The 27,736-nt window shown below is 45.4% G+C and overlaps 2 protein-coding genes across 4 annotated transcripts; both read right to left on the bottom strand.

Moving 5' to 3' along the window:
* Positions 1–432: 432 nt before the first annotated feature.
* LOC103190648 (interferon-induced very large GTPase 1-like) lies at positions 433–27,271 on the bottom strand. Of its 2 annotated transcripts, XM_042335184.1 has the most exons (3): positions 27,144–27,271; positions 16,074–22,443; positions 433–1,056 (listed from the first exon to the last, which is right to left on the bottom strand). In XM_042335184.1, exon 2 carries the CDS (start codon positions 22,254–22,256, stop codon positions 16,101–16,103), a length of 6,156 nt encoding a protein of 2,051 aa, XP_042191118.1. In that variant the 5' UTR covers positions 22,257–22,443; positions 27,144–27,271; the 3' UTR covers positions 433–1,056; positions 16,074–16,100. The 2 variants fall into 2 exon arrangements, with proteins under 2 accessions (XP_042191118.1, XP_007909700.2); XM_007911509.2 differs by lacking the exon at positions 433–1,056 and having other exon boundaries at positions 15,439–22,443.
* LOC103190647 (interferon-induced very large GTPase 1-like) lies at positions 1,050–11,862 on the bottom strand. 2 transcript variants are annotated; one of them, XM_007911508.2, is made up of 2 exons: positions 11,696–11,862; positions 1,050–7,385 (listed from the first exon to the last, which is right to left on the bottom strand). In XM_007911508.2, exon 2 carries the CDS (start codon positions 7,204–7,206, stop codon positions 1,084–1,086), a length of 6,123 nt encoding a protein of 2,040 aa, XP_007909699.1. In that variant the 5' UTR covers positions 7,207–7,385; positions 11,696–11,862; the 3' UTR covers positions 1,050–1,083. The 2 variants fall into 2 exon arrangements, with proteins under 2 accessions (XP_007909699.1, XP_042191119.1); XM_042335185.1 differs by lacking the exon at positions 11,696–11,862 and adding an exon at positions 9,520–9,874.
* Positions 27,272–27,736: the final 465 nt, after the last annotated feature.

Raw genomic sequence — 27,736 nt, 5'->3', positions numbered from 1 at the left:
CGGATGTGGGAGAGGAAGGATAATTGGGGGTCAAACCTGACGCCTAGTCTCTGTAATGTCGGCGGGGCGGAAACCGGACTGGAGGGGCTCGAAGAGGGAGTGGGAGGAGCGGTGTCCACAGAGTTGATTTGCAACAACGCGTTAATAATAATAATAATAATAATCCTTGCATTTGATATAGCGCTTTTCACGTCGGGAGGACATCCCAAAGCGCTTCACAGAACACACTGTAAAGTGAATTGACTGTATATTTGTGGGCGAACGCGGCAGCCAATTGCGCACAGCAATGTCCCACAAACAGTAGTAGATTGAAAATGACCAATTTATTATTGTTTTTGGTTTTGGAGGGATTATTATTAGGCTCTGTGTGGAGTAAGGAAACTTGCCCAAGGTTTCGCCCTCTGCCTGGAATTGAACTCAGGTCTCCCACTTGCAAAGCGAGTGCTCTAACCACTGAGCTACAGGACTCCACTGGACTTAACACTGGCAGAGCTTAACCGCAAGACAAGCAGCGGGAGGAGGTGTCTGAAGTCAGGCAAGGAGGGGGTTAAGAGTTGCGTAGTTTCAGGGCTGAAAGCACAGCCGCCCAGTGACACACACGGAGACCCATAGATAGAGGAAGCAAATCATCACAGACTTAGAAAGAATGAACCTGCGTTTTCTACATTATCGATATCTGTGAAACCCCTCAGAGCCTCTCACAGATCATCACACACCGAGTTTGGGGAACGGGGAATGAGATGCCACAGAAGGCAAAATCCCTTAGGAAAGGCAGTGTAGAAATGTAATTGACGTTGTTGATTGGATTAATTCAGGTATAAGATGAAAATGCAGAGCTGCTTAAACATAATAATCTTACGTTTGGTTTAGAGTTCATCAAATCAAAATAACGCAAAGCATTTAATGCTTCAGATCAAGGTGTCAGCCGGGCTCGGTTGGTATCTCTGTTGTATCTTGAGCCAGAAGCTTGACTGTTCTCCTGTGCTATAATTTTGATGAATTAATGATCCCGTTGTAACATGATATTTTCTCCATGGTGCACACTGAAATCCACTGGTCCTGACCCTCTCAGGGACCAATACCTTACAGAGGTTGAAGTGATGCTGGAAAATCATCGATTCTCACGTTGTACTTTTCCTCAATGTCTTTTTTGATTTCACTCCACGGTACGTTCCAGTCATCAATGCGTGTCGCTGGGTTCACTCCATATTTCTTTGCAAAACTTTTGTTATGGGTGTAGAAGACCCGTTTCCAGTAGGGGGGCACCCCAGTATCCCTGCTTTTGGGGATGACCCATGTGTGGCTGATAGATAACTGTGATTTCAACCAGGGATCTTCTTCTCTGTACAAACGCAATGCAATATAGGATGTATCTGAACAACTGTTGGTTACAAGAGTCTTCCAAAAGCTCCAGCGATAGCCACGTAGTCCCTCTGGCAAGTGATAATTTGCCGAGTGCTTCTCATGATTGTGGTCGGTGCAATCACATAAAACTCCACAGTAAGGACATTGCTCCCCACAGCCAGACAGCATGTCATACAGCAACTTCCATGGAGCTACAGGAAGCTCTGAGACTTTGGATCTGACATTCCATCCCTTAATGGTATTTGAAAGATCATTTTTCAAACCATTGGCCAAATCTTTCAATTCATCCACAAAACATGGAGCGTTTCTCACAATGTCCTGATTGGTGAACTTGTCCTGAGGTAACACAATTATTCCTTCCATTGCTTTCCTGAACTCAGTCAGAAAGGTCCAGGCTGTCAATTCTTTGTGGGTATCAATGTCTCGGATTGCTTTCTGTATTGAATGTACAGCTGGTTCCAGAATACCCATAGCCAGATTGTGAAGGAGCGTTGCTTCCTGCTCTGAGTTTTCACAGTACCTCAGGACTTGCTCTTCCACCCAATCCTTCTCAAACTTGTGGGTATTTTTGATATATTGATAATAGTCTTCAAAGCAGTTTTTCTTTTTCAAATCCAACATTATCCCCACTTGTAGGTTCCTGCGTGACTTGAATTCTTCTGCGTTTTGCGTGCTCTTAATATAATCCACAATGGCCCGTCCCAATTTCTGATTAAGATCGGCAATCATTGCTGGTTTGATGTAAGAATTAAGGTATAATTCAGCACAGGATTGACTTTGATCTTTCTGATTGTACAGATTTACAAAGATCTGTTTGTAGAATTTCTTATCGGCTTCAAAACTTTGCAGGGGATCATTTTTCTGTCGGAAAGAATTGTGTATCTGTTGGAATCTCTGAACTCCAATGCCACAAATGTGCAATTTAAAAGATGTCCTGAACGTTTCAGTGAAGCTGAATCTTGGAAAGTCACAGTCTAAAATTATGTCCAAATTTCGGAGAATTGTTTTGCAATATTTGGGATCGTAATTCATATCTTGTTGTATTGTCTTCTCCATTTCTTCTTTGCTTTTCAAGATCAATATTTCTGCCTGTTCTTGTGCTTCTTTCACACAGCAATTCAGGAATTCTGTTTCCTGCTTGGACTCATAGAGAATATTAGACATGTATCTCCATGCACGGTTAGTCAGGGATCTCACAGCAATATGCTCCTCATTGACTTTGAACTCCAACTTGCCCCACTCGTCAAGAGATTTGTCTTTGAGGTTCTTGTATAAGCTGCCTCTATGTGTGTTCACATTCTCCTTCAAACTTATTTCCATGTCCAAGGGAATGTTGGCTACCTTTGGCTCGTAGACCTTTAGTGGAGAAGTGGCCTCAGCCCACATGGTTTCAAAAGCCTGGTGCTGCTCATTTTCATCCTGGTCTTTTGTTTTCTGTTTCAAAGACTGGACGAGCTGAGTGACTTTGTCTTCAATCACTTTGTTATATTGATTCTTGATAGCTTGCAGTTTCTTCCTACCTTCTTGTCGCTGCATAGAGTTCTTCATTTGTTCTTGTGAATCCTCATTAAGCTTTTTACACAAGATGTCAATGTTCATCTTAAACTGGTCTTTGTAATCCTGAATCAGATGGGCTTTCTTATTCTGTGCGCTGAACCAATGTTCCAATGTTTCGATAACTTTGGCTTTCGTTGTTTCCATCACTTCCAGCAGCTCATTCCTTAACACGGCCAACAAATTCTCAGGATTCTTCTCTTCGGTTTTGATTCTCTCCTGAGCCTTGTCCACGAAGTCATAGACCTTTTTGCGTAGTTCCCATTCCAGATCACTGTACTTGACAGAAAGGTCATTGTAAGCATCAACTTCAAGACAATTCCGGAAACTGAAGATGAAATTTTCGTGCTTCACTGCATTCCACAGGTTTGTGAAGTTTCTTATAAACTGAGTGACTGTGGACGCGTTTCTCTGTGTGAACTTTTCCAAAACACATTGTTTCAACTCCACCAACTTCTGGCTATACCCGATATTGACTGCAGCCATTGGGGGGTTCCCATGCCACAGCCCTGGGATATACCAGTTATCTTTATCAGGATTGTAGTCTATAACATTAGAAAATTTAGAGATAGAACCTTCTACTTTCTCAATCTTAGCTGCAATCGAGGTCATCTTGTCTAAGCGGTCATTCAAACGTTTCCGATTTCCCAAGTTCTGTTCATGTGCAGAAACGTCCCCAGTGTTCTGATGGACAAATTGGCAAATGGGTTTCTTGCCCACTTCTGACATGCGGATAAATGCGTGGACAACTATTTGCAGCACATCCTCCATTTCCGAGGGGCTCTCCATGGACATGTTAATTAAAGTTAAATCACTCATTCCAATCACTAAGGTTGCCAGCTCATTGTCGTGTTCATGGGTACCTCCAATATCAGACACTTGTTGTTTCAGGCCCTCTGTGTCAATGACCAGGATGAAATCACAGCCAAGTTTGGTCTTCAAATCTCCCACAATTGGAATGAGTTGGATGAAGGCTCCTCGTGTGCACCGTCCACTGCCTACAGCAAACTGCAACCCAAACATGGTGTTGAGAAGTGTGGACTTCCCAGTGCTCTGTACTCCCAACACTGTCAGCACAAAGACCCGACATTCTCCTCCCTTCGTCTTTTCCACTTGTTTGAGCACCTCAGTGACCCAGTCCACAGCTACACCACAAACATCTCCATCTATGAGCTCCAGTGGGAAGCCATCTAACAGCAGCTCAGCAGCAATCACTGGAAGCTTTGTGATATTGGAGGAGTTTTCATTCAACGCCATGAATGTTTCATAAACAAGCCCGATTTCACGTAGGAAATGTTCCAGCCCTAATGAGCGCTGTACATCAAGATCTTGAGGAGCTTTTTGATCCTCTGAACTTTCACACTGTTGCTTTTTCGTGAGATTTTGCCATGACATAGAATCCAACTCATATTTCATCAAGTACAGGAAATGTTTCCTCTCATTTCCAGAGTTTGTAGCAAGTTTTTGAATCATTTTCTCCACCACATCTGACACCCCTTTCTGAAACAATTCCTTCCGAATTTCTCGAATTTGTTTCTTCTGTTTATCAATGTATGTGGCCACACTCTGTTGTCCCACGTTTCTGAGGCAACAAATCTCCTCTTCTATTTTGGATATTTGCATCCAATCCTTTCCCTGAAAATACAACTTGCTTTGTTTGAACTCTGCAATGTCTTCTGTTGGAAAGAAACGAAGGACAGTTCCTGAACTTGTTTTCCCTTCTTTACATTCATTGTCATCTTCATCTATTTCCAACCCAACCTGCCAAGCACAGGAAGCCATCTCAGCTAAACTCTTTATATCTGACTGTCCATTGATGTTGTCCAGTATAGTATTTATTTTCTTCTGAACATTTTGCACAAAGGTAGCATCATTTCCCTGCCTCCGTAACAGAACATGGTTCATTGTGATTCTCTTTTCTTGAGACAATCTCCTCAAATGCTGTTTTGTGGTCTCCACTTGATCTTTCTCAGGATTCACAATCAGATATAGTTTCTGTTGTTCAAAGGACAATTTGGACAAGGCATGTACTTCCTTCTCTGTGATATTGTCCACACAGATAAATACAGCAGTCGAGACTCTAGTTAAGAATTTCACTTGACTGGTAAACTGTGCTGCATCGCCTCGAAGGTTCATCACAGTAAGAGCTTTGGGGAAGATTTTCATCTCCTCTATTACTCCAGGCAGGTACCAGCACACCTCAATCAGCCCATCTGAGACCTTCCGGGGGACATTGGCACATTCCATGTTGCAATGAATAAAGAAATCGTTGTGTTGCTGAGAGGGGCTGAGAATGTCATTTAAGTATTTCGATTTAGACATGGAGCAGCGACCCAGGCGAATGAATGCAATGGATGGAAGATTGAAAGACATCATTTGTGCTTCTTTGAATCTGTTTTGCTTTGCTAACTGAGAAGGACACCATTTTTTTACAAGGGAACGCATAGAATTCAGGAGAAACAGGATTTTTCCCTCTGTCCCAGGCAGCAGAAGAGGTACTGCAAACTGACATGTGGACATCTTCATGACCAGCTCCTGTTTGAGGAAGGGATCTGCACACAGGAATATTGCAGTGATGACATCTAATGGATTAAAATCCAAAGTTTCCATTGGCTCATCAAAAAGGTTGTCAACTTCATCACCTTCACTTCTTTCTTCTGGTGATCCAGTTAATTTTATGCATCTGGCAGTGGAATTTGCAGTTATTAGCTTCCTGAAGAAATACCAGGGAATATCCTTGTGAGCTCTGGGTAACCTATCTGGTAGTGGCTCTGCTCTGACCTCCAACACTTTGTTCACAGTTAGCTTCTGGGGAAAGTATTCCTGCAATCCCAGGTCTGTTAGTAATTGATTATATACACTGTCTTTACATGACACATTGGTTTCTGTGTCTGGCACACATGAGAAGGAAGGCTTCTCATTATAAAAATAATTCTGTATAGATTGTTCTTCAACATGTTTCATACCAATTTCAAATCTGCTTTCCAAACATTTTTTGAGAGAATGTATTGTTATTGTTTGATTAGGACATTCTCCCAGACTTTCAGTTGGCAATGCATTACCTTTATCATTGAGTGGTCTTTCACCTTCAGAAAGCTCCCTTGTGTGTTCACTAACTGCAAATCCTATGTCTCTAGCCACCTCGGCCATCTCCTCTAAGCTCTTCTCTGGATAATCATTCTTTCCCAGCAAGCCCTCGAGTTTAGATCGAAGCTCTTGTATGAATATTCCACTGGTCTTTTGGGATTTGGATACAATCTGCTTCTCGGATAAGAAGTTATGTTTGAACAACTTCTTAAGATTCAGTTGTGTGACTTCAACGTGGCTGGAGTTGGGATTGATTAACATGACGAGCTTCTCTGGAGATTGGATGAGTGAAGTCAGAATTCCTTGTACTTTATTGTCCACATTATCCACACAGACAACCACAACAGCCGAGATTCTAGTCAAATAGCTCACATGCTTGGGAAACTGTTTAGCATCTCCATGCAGGTTCATCACAGCCAGAGCTTTGGGGAAGCTTTTCAGCTCCTCCGTCACTCCGGGCAGGTACCAGCACACCTCAATCAGCCCATCTGAGATCCTGCGGGGGACATCAGCACATTCCATGTTGGAATGGATGAAGAAATTGTGGTGTTGCTCAGACTGACTGAGAATGTCATTTAAGAGTTTGGATTTAGACATGGAGCAGCGACCCAGGCGAAGGAAAGCAATGGTTGGAAGCTTTGCATTAGTTATGTGTTGCTCTCGAGGTCCAAGCTTCATTGCCTGAGGGTGGTACTTTGTCACAATGGAACATAGGGGCCCCAGAAGAAACATTGGGGACTCTCCGAGACCTGGCAGGAGAAGTGGTAATGCAAAGTGGCTCATCGACATCTTACTCAACAGCTCTCGTTGGAGTGAGGGATCTGCACAAAGGAAGACAGCGGTGATGACATCTAAAGGGTGAAATGCTATCTCTTGGGACATCAGACTGCCTGGAGGAGAATTCAATCCATCAGTGGCCTTTCTGTCCTCTTGTGCACAGTCCAGGATTGTCCCAATTGGTAGGGCCCTAGCGTTGGTATCAGCCTTCATCACCATCCTTAGGAAATATCTGGGAATCTCCTGAGGAGCGATTGGTCGATTCTCCATAAACGGCTCCTTCCCGAGCTCCAAGACATTGTTGAGGGAGAGTTTGTTGGGATAAAAGTCCCGTAGCCCCAGGTCTGTTAGTAGCTGATCAAGTCTGAGTTCAACAGAATTGGAAAATAGGACAGGGCGACGTTCTTCAATTGAACTCTCCATCTCTGAATTTATTGTTCAGTTTGGGACTACCTTGCACATGACAAGGACTGGATGGCCTGGCTGGGCTTCTCCTCTTCTATGTTTCCATGCGAAAGGTAAAAACTCAATGTGTGTCCCTGCTTTCCTCATTAGCAAACCATCCGCTGGCTCTTCATCTTTACTGATGATGCCTGTTTTTCCTGTAACATAATAAAATAATAATAGTAATCCTTGCATTTGATATAGCGCATTATCACGTCTTCAAGACATCTCAAAGCGCCCCACTGAATAGACCAAATAGTAAAGTGCATAGTGGACAAGGCCATCTCGGACCACTTTTTCATCTCCTTCTCCTCTCACATCCCTCTCTCCTCCAGCAGCACATCTGCACAAACGGCTTCTCCTCTCGTTCTCACCCGGTTACCTGTGGGGTACCCCAAGGATCTATCCTTGGCCCCCTCCTCTTTCTGATCTACATGCTCCCTCTTGGGGATTTCATCCACAGACATGGGGTACATTTCCACATGTAGGCAGGCAACACCCAACTCTATTTTTCCACCTAACTTTTCGACCCCCAGTCCCCTGATGTTCTGTCAGCTGCCTGTCAGACCTCAGGGGCTGGATGAGCGCAAACTTCCTTCAGCTGAACGTTGACAAGACGGAAGCCATACTCTTTGACTCTCGTCAATGTCTAAAATCTCACAGCTCTCACCTCCTCCACATACCTGACCCCCTAAAACTCTCCAAACCCGTATGCAACCTTGGTGTCAGGTTCGACAACCAATTATCCTTTTCCCCCACATCCGGTCCCTCACCAGCACCGCCTTCTACCACCTCTGATGGTCTCCGCCCGTCTCCACCAATACCTCTCCCCAAAAGCCGCTGAAACCCTGGTCCATGCCTTTGTCACCTCTCGGCTGGATTACTCCAACACCATCCTCGGCGGCCTCCCATCCACTACCATCCATAAAATTCAAATCATTCAAAACTCTGCCGCCCACATTCTCACCCGCACCAAACTCCTCTCCCCGATCCCCCCAGTCCTGGCCAGACTGCACTGGCTGCCTGTCCCAGAGGATCGATGTCAAGATCCTCACTCTTGTATTCAACTCCCTGCACTCCTTTGCACTCCCCGACCTCTCTGACCTCCTCTCTGCTCAAAACAGTACCCGTTGCCTTCGTTCCTCCGGGTCTGCCTCCTCCTCGTGCCCTGAGTCCTCCACTCCACCCTCGGCGGCCGTGCCTTCAGCCACTATGCCCCGAGGCTCTGGAACTGCCTTCCTCACTCCCTTCACCTCGCTCTCTCCCTTCCCATTTTCAGGTCTCTTTCTTTTCGACTGCGCCTTTGGTCACCTTCCTCCCCCTCCCCCCGGCCCCTCCCCCTCCCCCCAGCTTGGTCCCGGGATCCATTACTATAAAGCGCTCTGAGACGTCGTCCGGTGTGGAGGGCGCTATATAAATCCAAGTTGTTGTTGTTGCCTAAGGTTTCGCCCTGCTCGGGAATCAAACACAGGTCCTCTTGCTTGCGAAGCGAGTCCTCTGACCACTACACCCACAGGACTCCACTATCTGCTCACTATCTACACTCCACGTGTTCAAAAGAAAGCACACCTTTCATTAATCCGCTGACATCAAAGTAACATCAGACATGTATATTTACCATGAAATTGTGACGAAAAGTTTCGCTCTAACATTTCAATAAATAAAGATGAATTTTGTAACTCCTTCCACCTCCCCCTCCACAATTCCTAGTGGCTCAGTAATTTTACGCAGTGAATAATACATTTAAACACAGCATCTATAATGTGAAGACATCCCAAATGCCTCATGGGGAATTGTTGTAAAGTGTAGAAACTGTATAGTTTTAGGCAAAAAGTTGTATTTTAAAACAACAAATTCCCTTCAACAATAAAACAAAAGAACAAAAACTTGCATTGATATAACCCCTTTCATTCAGGCAGTGTCTCAGAGCGCAAACAGCCAGGAGGAAATACTTGGGAATGTCCTCAGGAGCGTTGGCTAACTCTCTGGCAGTGGTTCTGCTCTGATCTCCAACACTTTGTTCACAGTTAGCTTCTTAGGAAAATTGGTTTCCAATTAAAGACTCCAACTTCTGAATTACTGTTATCATTGAGTTTGGTAACTACTTTGCAGATGACATGGACCAGATGGGGTAAAAATCACAACTATAGACAATAACAAACCGTACGCTGGCTCTTCATCTTCACTGAGGTTCTACTGATGCCTGTTTTTCCCTATAGCATAAAGAGTGTAACATATCTTTCACTTAGATTCTGGCAGCCAAAAGGTTGGACTACCCAGTGTGTTGCTCACCAGTCAACAGTTTCTGCCCATTCATTTGTGGCATACCCCAGGGCTCTATCCTTGGCCCCCTCCTCTTCCTCATGTATATATGCTCCCTCTCGCTGATTTCATCTGCAGACACATCATCAACTTCCGCGTATATCCAGATCACACACAAATCTACTTCTCCTCCAACTGCAACTCCAGGTTCACTAATATTCTGTTGGCTTGTCTGGCAGACATCAGGGCCTGGATGGGCGCAAATCTCTTACAATTAAATGTTGACACTAAGGAAGTCATACTCCTTGACTCCCATCATCGTCTTCTTTCCTGCAGCTCTGACCACAGCAATCCCACAGCCCTCCTGCTTAATAATAATAATCCTTGCATTTGATATAACCCCAAAACTCTGGAACACTCTCCCTCAATCCCTCTGGCTTGCCCCCACCCTCTTCTGTTTCAAGTTCTTCCTGAAAACCTTCCTATTCAACCATGCTTACAGTCATCTCCCCCACCCCCACCCATCCCTGCCCCAGCTCGGAGTCAGACATCACCACTGTTAAGTGCACTGAGATGCTATCCTGTGTGCAAGTTGTTGTTGTTAACACCTCGTTGAGAATCTCAAAGCTTAAAAGTGTCACTGCCTTCTCACCTCAGGCATTAACAGCATCACCATCCATGGATGCACTCAACCCCTCACTGTAGCAACTTATTTGACCCTCAACTGTACTTTATCCATCCTTTATGCCATAGTCTGTTGTGCTTTCCCCCACCTCCACAACTTCACCTGTTTCCGTCTCTGCCTTTCTGCTTGGGCCGCCGAGACTTCATCCTCGCACTCATCACATCCAGGCTCAATTACGCTAACTCCCCGATTGCTAGTCTTCCAAACTCTTCCCTCCACAAGCTACAGACCATACAGAACTCTACAGCTCGTGTCCTCTCCTGCACTCGGCTCTGTGAATCTCCTCCCAAAATCAAAAATGCTATACAACATCTCGTTTACAGCTTCTCAAGTATGCACAAAATTGACAGTGGCCGGAGAGCGAGCGAAGTGTGAAATAGGGAGAAAAGGCAACAGACGAGGAGAAAGCTAACAAAGTAGAAATAAAAACATTACAAACAGAGCAAAACAAAATGGGGGAGAAACAGAGATTGAGAAGAGAAGGCTGTTCACGCAATACAAAAAAGGAGGGAAAAAACGAGGTGGGAAGAGACAGAGATTGAGAACCCCAAACAACTGAAAAAAAGAGTAAAATAAATAAAGACGTTGGGCGGGGGTGGGGGGAGGGGTGGTGAGAGTTTGGGAAGAGAAGGTGACTCGCACAATGCAATCCACACATCCAGGCTCAGTTACGCTAAATCCCTGATTGTCAATCTTCTAAACGTTTCCCCCCACAAGCTACAGATCATATAGGACTCTACAGCTCGTGTCCTCTCCTGCACTCGGCTCTGTGAACCTCCTCCCAATCTCAAAGGCATTATACAACATCAATAAAACAGGGGAAGGACAGAGATTGAGAAGAGAAGGCCACTCAGCAATACAAACAACTAAAAAAAGGCGGGGAAAAACAGGGAAGGGGGAGATAGAGATTTAGACGGCCACAGCCAAACAACTGAAAAAAACAGCAAAATAATTAAAGAGGTTGGGCGTGGGGATGGTCAGAGATGGAGATGAGAAGGCCACCCGCACAATGCAATGCAGTTGTTCTGTGTTGTTGCCATTTTGTCAGTTGTGTCGCAGTGTGATTGTGACGCAGATTAAATCTGTAAAATGTCTGACTGAGTACATCTGACCGAAGTCTGCCTCGGAAGTGTGGGAGCGGTGTTAAAAAGCGCAAAGCACAACAATTAAAATATCTTCCTGAGAAACGTTAAACACAACACCAAAGATGACAAACTATTTTAATAAGATACCAACAAATGTTTGAGGAGGTGATCACAGCCGTCCTTCAGAAAATACATCTGTGACTAATCAACAGCAGGAAATGACCAACACTGATAGACCACAATGTGAGTTACTGGCAAATCCTTGCTTTACATTCTCCAGTGAGTCGGTTGTAGAAGAGAGTGCAATCACCGCACGTGAAGAGCAAGGGAAAGAATTAGTGGATAAAATCGATTCACATTGTCCTGATGCTGCACTCGGGCCCAGAAACTTTGAGGGAAAGAGGCGATGACCTGTAGGAAAGTGAAAAGCCCTTACCAGTGATCCCTGCTGTTAGTTCTCTGCTGGTTTTCTGGAGTTTCCCGGTTTCCGTGACCACCTCCTGACTGCAGCCGCCCACCTCTGGCTGAGAATCTCCACTTGTGCAACAGAGACTGAAAGTGAAACCAATATTTCAACAACTTCAAGATTTAAAAAAAAAGCATTTATCTGCGGGTACAAGAGGAAGCTGGAGGGTGGGACCACAAGCTCTGTCTCTCTCTTCCCTCACTGCCCCTGTGATGAGCCCTGAGAGGGCCGATTCATCCGGTTCAGAACCTCTCTTCTGTTATCCACGTTCCCTCATCCATGTCCTTGCCTGGTTTCACTCTTATCTTTCCCATCATCTTCACTTTGTAACCACTTACGGTTTCGCCTCCAATCCTCACATCATCATGTGTAGCGTTCCTCAGCGTTTGGGGAATATCATCCACAGGCATGGTGTTAACTTCCAATTAAAGGCAGATGACGCCCAACTCTGTCTCTCTGCCTCCAACCTTGACTCCAGGTGCATTGCTGTCCTACAGATTGTCTGTCAGACCAAGGCCCTGATGAGAGCCAGTTTTCAACAACAACAACAACAACAAGATTCCATTTATAGAGCGCCTTTCACGTCAGGAGGACGTCCCAAGGCGCTGCACAGTTTTCTTCAGTTGAATGTCGACAAGACCGAGATTCTCCTGATTGGCTCCCGTCAATGCCTCCATACCTCAGGCACTGACAGCATCACTGTTCATGGATGCACTCTCCAACTCACCAAGCCAATATTGAGCCTTGATGTCTTGTTTGATCACCAACTATCCAGGCTTGACTAAGCTAACTCCCTGCTTGCTGTATTTCCCAACTCTTTCTTCCACAAGTTGTGGATTACTGGCTTCCTATGTTTCAGATGATTGATCTCAAGATCCTTGTCCTCACTTTTAAAGCCCTCCGTGATCTTTCTACTCGCTACTTCTGCGACCTACAAACCTTTACCACCCTGTCCGCTGTCTCCGCTCGAAGGGCACTGGCCTGCTACATATTCCCCACGTTGCCTTCTCTACAATCGGCAGTCGGGCCTCCAGCCTTTCTACCTTTCACCCTCTGAAACTCCATCCTGGAGCCCCTCCACCTCATCCCGTTGTTTGAAGACCATCTCAAGACTTTCCTCTTTGACCATGATTTGGTCATTCTCCTACCTCCACCCCTCTTGGCTACAACCCCCAGTTCTGGTGCAAACCTTTCACTGTCCAGCTCCTTGGGACATCCTCCAGATAAAATGTGCTGTGTAAATGCAATTGTTCGTTGTTATTGTAAATGCAAACGTTATTAAAAAAATAATACTTTGTTTAATATTTCACCTTTCATGACAGGATAATGTCTCAAAGCAATTCACAGTGTATGTTGTGAGGTATCATCTTGCATTGTAGGACAAGATGATCTCATTGATTAACCTATATGTGATTTTAGGCCAATAGAACTATTGTGTTCCAGGAGTTTTAATTAGAATTACATAATAATAGTAATCCTTGCATTTTATATAGTGCCTTATCTCGTCTTTCAGACATATCTAAGCGCTTCACAGAATATACTGTAAAATTAATTGTCCGTATGTTTTGTGGGTGAAATACGACAGCAAATTACACAGAGCAGTGTCTCATAAACAGTCGTGGATTGAAGTTATCAATTTATTACTTTTTTTGAAGGAATTATTACCCCCTGGAAAATTGATCCACCAATCGACTAACTACCAGGTCCTACTTACTACAAGGTAAACAGAGGCGTGTGGAGTAACGTAACTTGCCCAATGTTTTGCCCTGATGGGAATCGAACCCAGGTTCCTGTTTTTGAGGCACGTGCTCTAACCACTGATCTACAGGACTCCACATCTGAATAGATGGACGGACGAGTGTTATGGACTTAACCCTTTATTTCCCATCTGGGTATCAACAACAAAAGACACAATCTAGTTTAACTAAACTACTTTATTGATGACAAGGAAGACAAAGCGTTGAACACAATGTAATTTGTGAAAGAGTGAAGCAAAGTTATTAACACATTAAATACAGTTGCCACAACACACTGAGGCCACAGGATGAATGTGAGTATGTGAGGGGTGGGAATATGTGGTGGAGTGTTGTGTGTGCATTGCATAAAATTGGTGTATGTGGGGGGGGGGTCGGGTTGGTATTTGTGACTATGTTGGGTGCAGGTGAGTTGGGCTGTGGTGACACAGACATACAACACCTTGCACCCTTCACGCGGGGCAGTGTCTTGGAGCGCTTAACAATGGCAGAGTTTAGCCAAGGAGAGGGTACAGGTCACCATAGACACAGTTAAAGAGGAAGGTCACAGGCAAAGATGAGTGCCATAGTTTCAGGGCATAGTGGCTGGAAGCACAGCTGCCAACATGGAGGTGAGTGGATGAGGGAAATGCAGGAGGCGGCAGCCAACCGAGCGGAGTGGGTGGGCAGCGGAGTTGGGTGTGAGCAGGTCGGAGAGGTAGAAAGGTGCCAGAGTATCAAATGATTTGCAAATGAGTGTGAGGATCTTGAAGTCAACCTATTCTTCGATAGGGCGGCAGTGGAGCATGGCGAGGGCTGGGGTGATGGGGGCATGGAAATCAAAATCGATGTGAGTGATGATAGGGGCGAAGGGTGGGGAGTGGGAGTGGGATTCATTTTTGGGGGCTGGTGGGTGCTCAGGTCAGAGGCGGCAGCTGGAACTCACACAACAACTCCGAAGCAAAGGGATCGGGGCACATGGTCACCCCGGATGCATGGACGGGGTGAGAGGGGGCAGCGCAGAGGGACGTGGGGCAGTGGGGGAGTAGCGCTCACAGTTTCATTTATTAATTAGGACAAGAGCTCCGACCGAATGAGTAATTTAGTGAGGGTTTGAGAGAGAGAAAAGAGCGATGGAAAAAAAGAGAGTAAAAAGAGAGATGAGAAAAAGGTGGAAAAAGAGGTGGAAAGAAAGAGGGGAGAAAGAGAAAAAGACATTCAGAGAGGAGTGAGCGAGAGAGAGAGAGAGAGAGAGAGAGAGAGAGAGGGCGGTGGGTGGGGGGGGGTGGGGGGGAGTGGGGGGAGATCCTGGGGGGTAATAAAAAGAAACTGAAACCCCAATCCCCACCCTGAAGGTTTGACAATCAGGAGGTTTGAAAACCGCGTGAGAGGGCGGAAGTGACGTCCGTGATTTCAGCCGTTTGGTTTAGGCGGGAAAGTTCATTGTCGCTTGTCTTCACACAGAGTCCGACTGACACACACACACACACACACACTGTCTGACTGAGACACACACACACACAGTCTGACTGACACACACACACACACAGTCTGACTGACTGACACACATGGGCTTCCTGGTGGTTTTCCAGTGGAGGAGTGATGTGCTAATTACTTGGGTAAGTGATTAGGTAAAGGGGAAAATTGGTGGGTTATTCCTCAAAATGGTCCAGGTCCCACCCGAGCACCCCACCCTCTCCTCAGCAGCCACTGGCCTGATTCACATCCCCCGCCTGCCCACCCCGCCATCCACGGACAGGTTTTCGGCCAATCTTTGGAACTCCATCGCGGAATCCCTTTGCCTCCTTCAAAGTCTGTCTCAAGACCTTCCTCTTTGACCGTGTCCTTCGGTCATTCACCCCACACCTTGCCCCCACCCCACAACAATCCCAATCCCAGCTCAGGTACAAACCATTGACTGTCCAGTGCCTTGGGACATCCTTCCAATGTGAAAGGCACTGTATAACTGCACCTTGGTGCATATTGTTACACGAGACACTATAAGGAATCCTTCAATTTTTCCCTTTGGGCTAAATATTACAAGCGCTGGTTATATTTTAGTTTGGGTGTTAACCCCCTGAGGGTGGAAGCAAATCATCACAGACTTAGAAAGAAAAAACCTGCGTTTTCTATATTATCGATATCTGTGAAACCCCTCAGAACCTCTCACAGATCATCACACACCGAGTTTGGGGAACGGGGAATGCGATGCCACAGAAGGCAAAATCCCTTAGGAAAGGCAGTGTAGAAATGTAATTGACGTTGTTGATTGGATTAATTCAGGTATAAGAGGAAAATGCAGAGCTGCTTAAACATAATAATCTTACGTTTGGTTTAGAGTTCATCAAATCAAAATAACGCAAAGCATTTAATGCTTCAGATCAAGGTGTCAGCCGGGCTCGGTTGGTATCTCTGTTGTGTCTTGAGCCAGAAGCTTGACTGTTCTCCTGTGCTGTAACTGTAATAGATCACTGTTCCTCGTTGTTACGTGATGTTTTCTCCATGGTCCGCAATGATTCATAGAATCATAGAATTATACAGTGCAGAAGGAGGCCATTCGAACCGTCGTGTCAGTGCCAGCTCTTTTAAAAGAGCTATGAAAACCAATTCCACTGGTCCTGACCCTCTCAGGGACCAATACCTTACAGAGGTTGAAGTGATGCTGGAAACTCATCGATCCTCACGTTGTACTTTTCCTCAATGTCTTTTTTGATTTCACTCCACGGTATGTTCCAGTCATCAATGCGTGTCGCTGGCTTCACTCCGTATTTCTTTGCAATACTTTTGTTATGGGTGTAGAAGACCCATTTCCAGTAGGGGGGCACCCCAGTATCCCTGCTTTTGGGGATGTTCCATGAATCCCGAATAGATAACTGTGATTTCCACCAGGGATCTTCTTCTCGGTATAAACGCAATGCAATATAGGATGTATCTGAACAACTGTTGGTTACAAGAGTCTTCCCAAAGGTCCAGCGATACCCCCTTAGTCCCTCTGGCAAGTGATAATTTGCCGAGTGCTTCTCGTGATTGTGGTCGGTGCAATCACATAAAACTCCACAGTAAGGACATTGCTCCCCACAGCCAGACAGCATGTCATACAGCAACTTCCATGGAGCTACAGGAAGCTCTGAGACTTTGGATCTGACATTCCATCCCTTAATGGTATTTGAAAGATCATTTTTCAAACCATTGGCCAAACCTTTCAATTCATCCACAAAACATGGAGCGTTTGTCACAATGTCCTGATTGGTGAACGTGTCCTGAGGTAACACAATTATTCCTTCCATTGCTTTCCTGAACTCAGTCAGAAAGGTCCAGGCTGTCAATTCTTTGTGGGTTTCAATGTCTCGGATTGCTTTCTGTATTGAATGTACAGCTGGTTCCAGAATACCCATAGCCAGATTGTGAAGGAGCGTTGCTTCCTGCTCTGAGTTTTCACAGTACCTCAGGAGTTGCTCTTCCACCCAATCCTTCTCAAACTTGTGGGTATTGTCGATATATTGACAATAGTTATCAAAGCAGTTTTTCTTTTTCAAATCCAACATTATCCCCACTTGTAGGTTCCTGCGAGACTTGAATTCTTCTGCCCTTTGCGTGCTCTTAATATAACCCACAATGGCCCGTCCCAGTTTCTGATTAAGATCTTCCATCAGTGCTGGTTTGATGCAGGTATCAAGGTATAATTCAGCACAGGATTGACTTTGATCTTTCTCATTGTACAGATTTATAAGGAACTGTTTGTAGCAATCCTTATCTGCTTTGAAAACAAGTAAGGGATCATTTTTTTCTCGGAAAGAATCGTGTATCTCTTGGAATCTCTGAATTGCAACGCGACAAATGTGACATTTGAAATCTATCGTAAACATTTTGGTGAAACTCAATGTTGGAAACTTTGGTGAAGCCGAATGTTTCAAAATCTTGTCCAAACTTCGGAGAATTTTTGGGCAATATTTGGGATCATAATCCATTTCTTGTTGTATCAACTTCTCCATTTCATCTTGGCTTTTGGAGATCATTTCATCTGCCTGTCTTTGTGCTTCTTTCAAATATTTTGGGAGATCTGATTCCTTCTTGGATTCTTTGGAAATGAACGTAGGTGCACAGTCATGCAGAGATTTCACATCAATATGCTTCTCACTGACTTTGAACTCCAACTTTCCCAACACTGGCTCATCAAGACATTTGTCTTTAAGTTGCTTGTGTAAGTTGCCTCCATGTGTCTTCATGTTCTCCCTCAAACTTATTTCCATGTCCAAGGGAATGTTGGCTACCTTTGGTTGATAGATTTCCAGTGAAGAAATGGCCTCAGTCCACATGGTTTCAAAAGCCTCAAGCAGCTCACTGTCATCCTGGTCTTTTGTTTTCTGTTTCAAAGACTGAACGAGCTGAGTGACTTGATAAAAAACTGATTGAAAATATTCATCCTTGATAGCTTGCAGTTTCTTCCTACCTTCTTGTTTCTGCTCTTCATTCTTCCATTGTTTATGTGAATCCTCCTCAAGCTTATTACATAAGATGTCAATGTTCATCTTAAACTGGTCTTTGTAATCCTGAATCAGATGGGCTTTCTTATTCTGTGCGCTGAACCAATCTTCCAATGTTTTGATAACTTCGGCTTTCGTTGTTTCCATCACTTCCAGCAGCTCATTCCTTAACACGGCCAACAAATTCTCAGGATTCTTTTCTTCGGTTTCGATTCTCTTCTGAGCCTTGTCCATAAAATCATAGACCATTTTTCGTAGTTCCCATTCCAGATCACTGTACTTGACAGAAAGGTCATTGTAAGCATCAACCTCAAGACAATTCCGGAAACTGAAGATGAAATTTTCGTGCTTCACTGCATTCCACAGGTTTGTGAAGTTTCTTATAAACTGAGTGACTGTGGACGCATTTCTCGCCGTGAAGTGATCCAAAACACATTGTTTCAACTCCACCACCTTCTGGCTATACCCGATATTGACTGCAGCCATTGGGGGGTTCCCATGCCACAGCCCTGGGATATACCAGTTATCTTTATCAGGATTGTAGTCTATAATATCAGAGAATTTAGAGAATGAACCTTCTACTTTCTCCATCTTAGCTGCAATCGAGGTCATCTTGTCTAAGTGGTCGTTCCAGCGTTTTCGATTAATCAAGTTCTGTTCATGTGCAGAAACGTCCCCAGTGTTTTGATGGACAAATTGGCAAATGGGTTTCTTGCCCACTTCTGACATGCGGATAAACGAGTGGACCACTATTTGCAGCACATCCTCCATTTCTGAGGCGCTCTCCGTGGACATGTTAATTAAAGTTAAATCACTCATTCCAATCACTAAGGTTGCCAGCTCATTGTCGTGTTCATGGGTGCCTCCAATATCAGACACTTGTTGTTTCAGGCCCTCTGTGTCAATGACCAGGATGAAATCACAGCCAAGTTTGGTCTTCAAATCTCCCACAATTGGAATGAGTTGGATGAAAGCTCCTCGTGTGCACCGTCCACTGCTTACAGCAAACTGCAACCCAAACATGGTGTTGAGAAGTGTGGACTTCCCAGTGCTCTGTACTCCCAACACTGTCAGCACAAAGACCCGACATTCTCCTCCCTTCATCCTTTCCACTTGTTTGAACACCTCAGTGACCCAGTCCACAGCTACACCACAAACATCTCCATCTATGAGCTCCAGTGGGAAGCCATCTAACAGCAGCTCAGCAGCAATCACTGGAAGCTTTGAGATATTGGGGGAGATTTCACTCAACGCCTTGAATGTTTCGTAAACAAGCCCGATTTCACGTAGGAAGTGTTCCAGCCCTAATGAGCTCCCTACTATCTTTGTATCAAAGTCTTTCAGAACTTGTTGATTCTCTAATCTTTTCGACAGTTGCTTGTATTCTGCCTTCAAATCAGAGAGAATTTCCCGTGTCCTATAATCCAACTCATATTTCATCAAGTACAAGAAATGTTTCCTCCCATCTCCAGAGCTTGTAACAAATTTTTCAATAAACTTACCCACCACTTCTGATGTCCCTTTCTGTAACAATTTCTTCTGAATTTCTCGTATTCTTTTCTTCAGTTTATCAGTGTATGTGGCCACACTGTCTTGTCCTACGTCTCTGAGGCAACAAATCTCCTTTTCTATTTTGGATATTTGTATCCACTTATCGCCTTGAAAATACATCTTGTTTCTTTTGAACTTTGCAATCTCTTTTGTTGGAAGGAGAGGAAGAATAGTTTCTGAGATTCTTTTCCCTTCTTTACATTCATTGTCATCTTCATCTACATCCAACCCAACCTGTCGAGCACAGGAAGCCATCTCAGCCAAACTCTTTGGTTTCTCTGAGTGTCTATTGATGTCGTTCAATATAGCATTTATTTCCTTCTGAACATTTAACAACAAGGTGAAATCATTTGTCTGCCTCCTTGATAGAATATGGTTCATTGTGATTCCCCATTCTTGGGACAATCTCTTCAAATGCTGATTTGTGGTCTCCAATTGATTTTTCTCAGGATTCACAATCAGATATAGTTTCTGTGGATTAAGGGACAATCTGGACAAGGCACTTGCTTCCACTTCTGTGATATTATCCACACAGACAAATACAGCAGTTGAGACACTAGCTAAGAAGCTCACTTGCGTGGGAAAGGTTGCCGCATCTCCTCGCAGGTTCATCACAGTAAGAGCATTGGGGAAGATGTCCATGTGCTCTATTGCTCCGGGCAGATACCAGCAAGCCTCGACCAGCCCATCTGAGACCCTGCGGGGGACATCAGCACATTCCATGTTGGAATGGATGAAGAAATTGTGGTGTTGCTGAGAGTGACTGAGAATGTCATTTAAGAGTTTGGATTTAGACCTGGAGCAGCGACCCAGGCGAATGAATGCAATGGTTGGAAGATTGGCAGAGATCACTTGTGTTTCTATGAATCTATTTTGATTTTGTAACTCACGAGGACACCATCTTTTTACAAGAGAACACATAGACCTCAGGAGAAACAGGATCTTTCCCTCTGTCCCAGGCACCAGAAGAGGTACTGCAAACTGACATGTGGACATCTTCATGACCAGCTCCTGTTTGAGGAAGGGATCTGCACATAGGAATATTGCAGTGATGACATCTAATGGGTTAAAGCTCGTGGTTTTTGTAGGCTCTTCAGAAAGATCACCAATTTTATCACTCACAGTTGATCCCATTGATTGACATTTTATGGATCTCGCCATAAAATTTGCATTTATTAGTTTCATGAAGAAGTACCAGGGAATATCCTCAGGATCTCTGGGTAACCTATCTGGCAGTGGTTCTGCTCTGATCTGCAGCATTTTGTTCACAGTTAGCTTCCGGGGAAAGAATTCCTGCAATCCCAGTACTGTTAGTAATTGGTTATATACACTGTCTTTACATGACACACTCATTTCTGTGTCCAGCACACACGAGAACGAGGAAGGCTTCTCACTATGAAAATAATTCACTATAGATTTTTCTTCAACCTGTTTCTGTCCAATTTCACACCTGCTTTTCAAACATTGACTGGGAGAATGTATTGTCATTCTTTGATTAGGACATTCTCCCAGACTTTCAGTTGGCAATGAATTACCATTATCACTGAGTGGTCGCTCACCTTCACAAAGCTCCCCTCTGTCTTCACTAACTGCAAATCCTATGTCTCTGGCCACCTCGGCCATCTCCTCCAAGCTCTTCTCTGGATAATCATCCTTTCCCAGCGAGTCTTGGAGTTTAGCTCGAAGCTCTCGGATGAACATTGCATTGGTTTTTTGGAATTTGGATACAATCCGCTTCTCGGAAAATAAGTTATCTCTGACCAATTTCTTAAGATTCAGTTGTGTGACTTCAAGATCAGTGGAGTTGGGATTGACTAACATGACGAGCTTCTTTGGAGATTGGATGAGTGAAGTCAGAACTTTTTTTATTTTACTGTCCACATTGTCCACACAGACAAACACAACAGCTGAGATTCCAGTCAAGTAGCTCACATGCTTGGGAAACTGTGTAGCATCTCCACGCAGGTTCATCACAGCCAGAGCTTTGGGGAAGCTTTTCAGCTCCTCTGTCACTCCGGGCAGGTACCAGCACACCTCAATCAGCCCATCTGAGATCCTGCGGGGGACATCAGCACATTCCATGTTGGAATGGATGAAGAAATTGTGGTGTTGCTCAGACTGACTGAGAATGTCATTTAAGAGTTTGGATTTAGACATGGAGCAGCGACCCAGGCGAAGGAACGCAATGGTTGGAAGCTTTGCATTAGTTATGTGTTGCTCTCGAGGTCCAAGTTTCATTGCCTGAGGGTGGTACTTTTTCACAATGAAACATAAGGGCCCCAGAAGAAACATTGGGGACTCTCCGAGACCTGGCAGGAGAAGTGGTAATGCAAAGTGGCTCATCGACATCTTACTCAACAGCTCTCGTTGGAGGGAGGGATCCGCACACAGAAAGATAGCGGTGATGACATCTAAAGGGTGAAATGCTATCTCTTGGGACATCAGACTGCCTGGAGGAGAATTCAATCCATCAGTGGCCTTTCTGTCCTCTTGTGCACAGTCCAGGATTGTCCCAATTGGTAGGGCCCTAGCGTTGGTATCAACCTTCATCACCATCCTCAGGAAATATCTGGGAATCTCCTGAGGAGCGATTGGTCGATTCCCCATAAACGGCTCCTTCCCGAGCTCCAAGACATTGTTGAGGGAGAGTTTGTTGGGATAAAAGTCCTGTAGCCCCAGGTCTGTTAGTAGCTGATCAAGTCTCCTAAGTTCAACAGAATTGGAAAATAGTACAGAGCAACGGTTTCCAATTGAACTCTCCATCTCTGAATTTATTGTTCAGTTTGGGACTACCTTGCACATGACATGGACTGGATGGCCTGGCTGGGCTTCTCCTCTTCTATGTTTCCATGGAGAAGGTAACAACTCAATGTGTGCACCTGTTCTCCTCATTAGCAAATCACCCACTGAATCTTCATCTTCACTGAGGTTCCAGTGATGCCAGTTTTTCCTATAACATAAAGAGTGTAACACACCTTTCATTAATCCGCTGACATCAATGTAACATCAGACATGTATATTTACCATGAAATTGTGACGAAAAGTTTCACTCTAACATTTCAATAAATAAAGATGAATTTTGTAACTCCTTCCATCTCCCCCTCCACAATTCCTAGTGGCTCAGTAATCTTACGCAGTGAATAATACATTTAAACGCAGCATCTATAATGTGAAGACATCCCAAATGCCTCATGGGGAATCGTTGTAAAGTGTAGAAACTGTAGTTTTAGGCAGAAAGGTGTAAAACAGCCAATTCCCATCACCAATAGAAACAAAACAACAAGAACTCGTTGAACTTGGATACAACCCCTTTCATTCAGGCAGTGTCTCAGAGCGCAAACAGCCGGGAGGAAATACTAGGGAATGTCCTCAGGAGCGTTGCGTATCTTTCTGGCAGTGGCTCTGCTCTGATCTCCAACACTTTGTTCACAATTAGCTTCTGGGGAAAGTATTCCAACAACCCAAGTTCTGTTAGCAATTGGTTTCCAATTGAAGACTTCAACTTCTGAGTAACTGTTACCATTGAGGTTGGTAACTAATTTGCAGATGACATGGACCAGATGGAGTGAAAATCACAACTATATACAATAACAAACCACACGCTGGCTCTTCATCTTCACTGAGGATCTACTGATGCCTGTTTTTTCCTATAGAATAAAGAGTGCAACATATCTTTCATTCAGACTCTGGTAGCCAAAAGGTTGGACTACCCCATATATAGTTCATTAGTTAACGCTTTCTCCTCCCGCCCCCGTCCGGTCATTGTGGTATAGACCAGGGCTCGGTTCCCTGCACTTTCTCATGTATATATGCTTCCTCTCAGCGATTTCATCCGCAGAAACATGGTCAACTTCTGCATATATGCGGATTACACATGAATCTACTTCTCCTCCAGCTGCAACTCCAGGTCCACCGATATTCTGTTGGCTTGTCTGGCAGGCATCAGGGCCTGGATGAGTGCAAACTTCTTACAACTAAATGTTGACAATAAGGAAGCCATACTCCTCAACTCCCATCAATTTCTTCTGTCCTGCGGCTCTGACCACCACAACCTCCCAGGTCTATCCCTCAGACTCATCAAACTCCTGCGTAACCTGGGGTCAGGTTCGACCCACAGGAGTCCTTCCCCACATCTGCTCCCTGACCAGGATCGCCTTCCTCCACCTACACCACATTGCCGGTCTCCAACCATGTCTTACACACCAGTCGCAGCCGAAACATGCATTTGTCATCTCCCGACTCGACTTTTCAATGCCCCCCTCCCCAGTCACCCCAGCTCCACCCAATCCAAAACTATACCACCTGAATACTCACCTGCACTATACTCCGTACCCCATCATGCCAGTTGTAGCCAGGCTCCACTGGCTCCCTTTCACTGAATGGATCAATTTCAAGATCCTCACACTCATTTTCAAACCCCTTGATGCCCTGGCACCTCCCTGTCTCTCCGACCTGCTTACTCCTCAACTCGATACCTGGGAATCTGCTCAACTGGCTGCGCTGTCCTCATGCCCTCTGTTCCATCATGGGTGGCTGCAAATCTCTGGAACAGTCTCCATTTATCCCACCGTCTTGCCTCTTCCTTCCCCATCCTCAGATCACACCTGAAGACTGCCCTCTTCGACCATGTCTATGGTCAGCTCCCCCTCCCCCCAGCTCGGTGTTGTGCTCCGCCACTGTCGAGCGCTCTGGGCTGTGAGAGGCGCTATATAAATGCAAGTTGTTGTAGTTGTTATTTACAGCATTTAAAACATTGTCATTTGAGTACAATAATGTAGCAACGAGCTCAACAGAATAATAATGGAGTCCTGTAGCTCAGTGGTTAGAGCACTCGCTTTGCAAGCGAGAGACCCGAGTTCAATTCCAGGCAGAGGGCCAAACCTTGGGCAAGTTTGCTCACTCCACCCAGAGCCTCATAATATTCCCTCCAAAAAAACAAAAAACAATAATAAATTGGTCATTTTCAATCTACGACTGGGACACTGTGTGCGCAATTGGTTGTGGAATAAGGAAACTTGACCAGGGTTTCGCCTGCCTGGAATTGAACCCAGGTGTCCTGCTTGCAAGGATTGTTGGCCAGGACACCAGGAGAAATTCCCTTTTCTTTTTTGAATGGTATCTCCACCTGAACATGCAAAGGACCGCAGTTTACAACAACTTTTATTTATTTAGTAGCCCTCACTCAGAGCATCCCAGAGAACTTGACAGTGACGGAGTACGACCTCAAGCCAGGTTGAGGGGGAGGTGACCATAGGAACGGTCGAATAAGAATGTCTTCGACCTGCAGATGAAGGGCAAAGTGGAGGGATAGAGGCACAATTTAACATCTCACCCAAAGGACACAAACTCTGACACTGCAGCACATCCCCAGCTCCGGCATAGACTATGTGATTCCATGTTCCGACGTGGAGTTTGACCCACATTCTTTTGACTCATAGGCAAGAGTGCTACCAACTGCCAAGAGGCCCTTCTCTCTCTTCCCACCCCACCACCATCTCAGGCCCACTCTCCCCCACCTACAGTCTCTCCTCCCCCACCTCAAGCCTATCCCACGACCCCACCACATGGTCTGTCTCTCCCCCCATCTCAGGTCTCTCTCGCTCCCCCACTTTAGGCCTCTCTCCCACCATCCCCCACCTCAGGGTGGAGGGAACAACAACAACAAACCATGTATGTATATAGTGCCCTTCATGTGGGGTCGTGTCCCAGAGCATTGACAGTGTGGGGGTGAGTCTGACCCTGAGCCAGGGTGAGAGGGAGTGGGGAGGTGACCATAAGCACGATCAAAAAGAAAGGTCTTCAGGTGGGACTGACCAACCAGTAGAAAGAATTCATATTTTTGCTTGAGTGTAAAACAGGAAGCCCGCACTTGAGCACCAGATGGGCTAAAATGATAGTAACATTTCAACTGTGCAAGAGGAAGCTGTGGGTGAAGAGAGATGGTGGGACCGCACTCAGAGTATATAAATATAAGAAGCTCCCCCATCTCTCCTCCCCTCCATGGACTCCTTACCCCGAAGAGCTGTGTAATTCCCCCTTGAATGTGCTGACAGAAGCTGCTTCCCCCACCGCCCGCCTGCCTGGCTTGTCCTGCCCACACCCTCTCTGCTCTGTGTGTAAAGTCACACAATCTGAGCTGCCTCCCTCATCTGAGGATATGGATCAGCTTCAGTGTGTGCATTCTAGCTTCTGCCTCTGACCCGAGCTGTTTTACTCCAAATGCCCCCATCCCTGACTCCTACCAATCATTACTCCTGCTTGGTGCTCCTCTCCTACCATCCTCTCCACCTCCTGTCCGCACTTGACCATCCCACAGCCTCTGTCTGCTCCAGTTGAATGTCAACAAGCCCACAGCCTGCCTGCTTAATAATAATAATCCTTGCATTTGATATAACCCCGAAACTCTGGAACACTCTCCCTCAATCCTTCTGCCATGCCCCCACTCTCTCCTACTTCAAGTCCTGCCTGAAATTGTTCCTATTCGACCATACTTATGGTCATCTCCCACGCCCACCCCGGCTTGGAGTCAGGATCGCAATTGTTAAGTGCTCTGAGATGCTATTCTGTGTGGAGGGCGCTACGTCAGTACAAGTTTTTGTTGTTATCACCTCGTTGAGAGTCTCAAAGTTTAACTGTCAGTGCCTCCTTACATCAGGCACGAGAGCATCACCATCCATGGATGCACTCATCACCTCACTGTAGCAACTTGTTTGACCCTCAGCTGTCCTTTATAAACCATATTTATGCCATGACCTGTTGTGCCTTCCCCCACCTCCGCCACATCACCTGGCTCCATCCCTGCCTTTCCCATCAAGCTGCCGAGACCCTCATCACATCCAGGGCTCAGTTACGCTAACTCCCTGATTGTCAATCTTCCAAACTCTTCCCTCCACAAGCTACAGATCGTACAGAACTCTACAGCTCGTGTCCTCTCCTGCACTCGGCTCTGTGAACCTCCTCCCAACATCAAAGGCGCTATAGAGCGTCTCGTTTTCAGCTTCTGACGGGGGCTGGAGAGTGTGCGAAGTGTGAGATGGAGAGCAAAGGCAGCAGATGAGGAGAAAGCTAACAAAGTAGAAATAAAAGTTTCACAAAAAACGGAGCAAAATAAAACGGTGAAGGAACAGAGATTGGGAAGAGAAGGCCACCCGCACAATGCAATGCAGTTGTTCTGTGTTGGTGCCATTTTGTCAGTTGTGATGCAGATTAAATCTGTAACATGTCTGACTGAGTAAGTCTGACCGAGGTCTGCCTCGGAAGTGTGGGAGCGGTGCTAAAAGCGGAAAGCACAACAATCAAAATATCTTCCTGAGAAACGTTAAACACAACACCAAAGATGACAAACTATTTTAATAAGATACCAACAAATGTTTGAGGAGGTGATCACAGCCGTCCTTCAGAAAATACTTCTGTGATGAATCAACAGCAGGAAATGATCAACACTGATAGACCACAATGTGAGTTACTGGCAAATCCTTGCTTTACATTCTCCAGTGAGTCGGTTGTAGAAGAGAGTGCAATCACCGCACGTGAAGGGCAAGGAAAAGAATTAGTGGATAAAATCGATTCATATTGTCCTGATGCTGCACTCGGGCCCAGAAACTTTGAGGGAAAGAGGCGATGACCTGTAGGAAAGTGAAAAGCCCTTACCAGTGATCCCTGCTGTTAGTTCTCTGCTGGTTTTCTGGAGTTTCCCCGATTCCGTGACCACCTCCTGACTGCAGCCGCCCACCTCTGGCTGAGAATCTCTACTTGTGCAGCAGAGACTGAAAGTGAAACCAATATTTCAACAACTTCAAGATCTTAAAAGAAAGCATTTATCTGCGGGTACAAGAGGAAGCTGGAGGGTGGTGTGGTGGTGGGAGTCGGGCCACACTCTCTGTCTCTCTTCCCTCGCTGCCCCTGTGATGGTGAGCCCTGAGCGGCTGACTTGTCTGATGTTCGAGGGCGGTGGTTCAGAACCTCTCTTCTGTTATCCACGTTCCCTCATCTATGCCTTCATTATGTCCCGGCTTGACTTCGCTAACTCTCTGCTCGCCGGACTTCCCAACTCTTCCTTCCACAGGATGCAGATTATTCAGAACTCTACAGCTCGTGTCCTCTCCCGCACTAAGCTTCATGACCCAATGGCCCAATCTTCTCCCAGATTTGCTGACTCCCCATCCCCCATTGTTCAAGATCCTCGTTCTCACCTTTGAAGCCTTCAATGTTTCCTCCTCCCTATCTCTACGACCTGCTTAAAC

Source organism: Callorhinchus milii, unplaced genomic scaffold (genome assembly GCF_018977255.1).
Source record: "Callorhinchus milii isolate IMCB2004 unplaced genomic scaffold, IMCB_Cmil_1.0 Scaffold5, whole genome shotgun sequence".
Lineage (NCBI taxonomy): Eukaryota > Metazoa > Chordata > Chondrichthyes > Chimaeriformes > Callorhinchidae > Callorhinchus > Callorhinchus milii.
The sequence above is the reverse complement of the archived record's forward strand: the minus strand, read 5'-3'. Positions and strand labels throughout refer to the sequence as shown.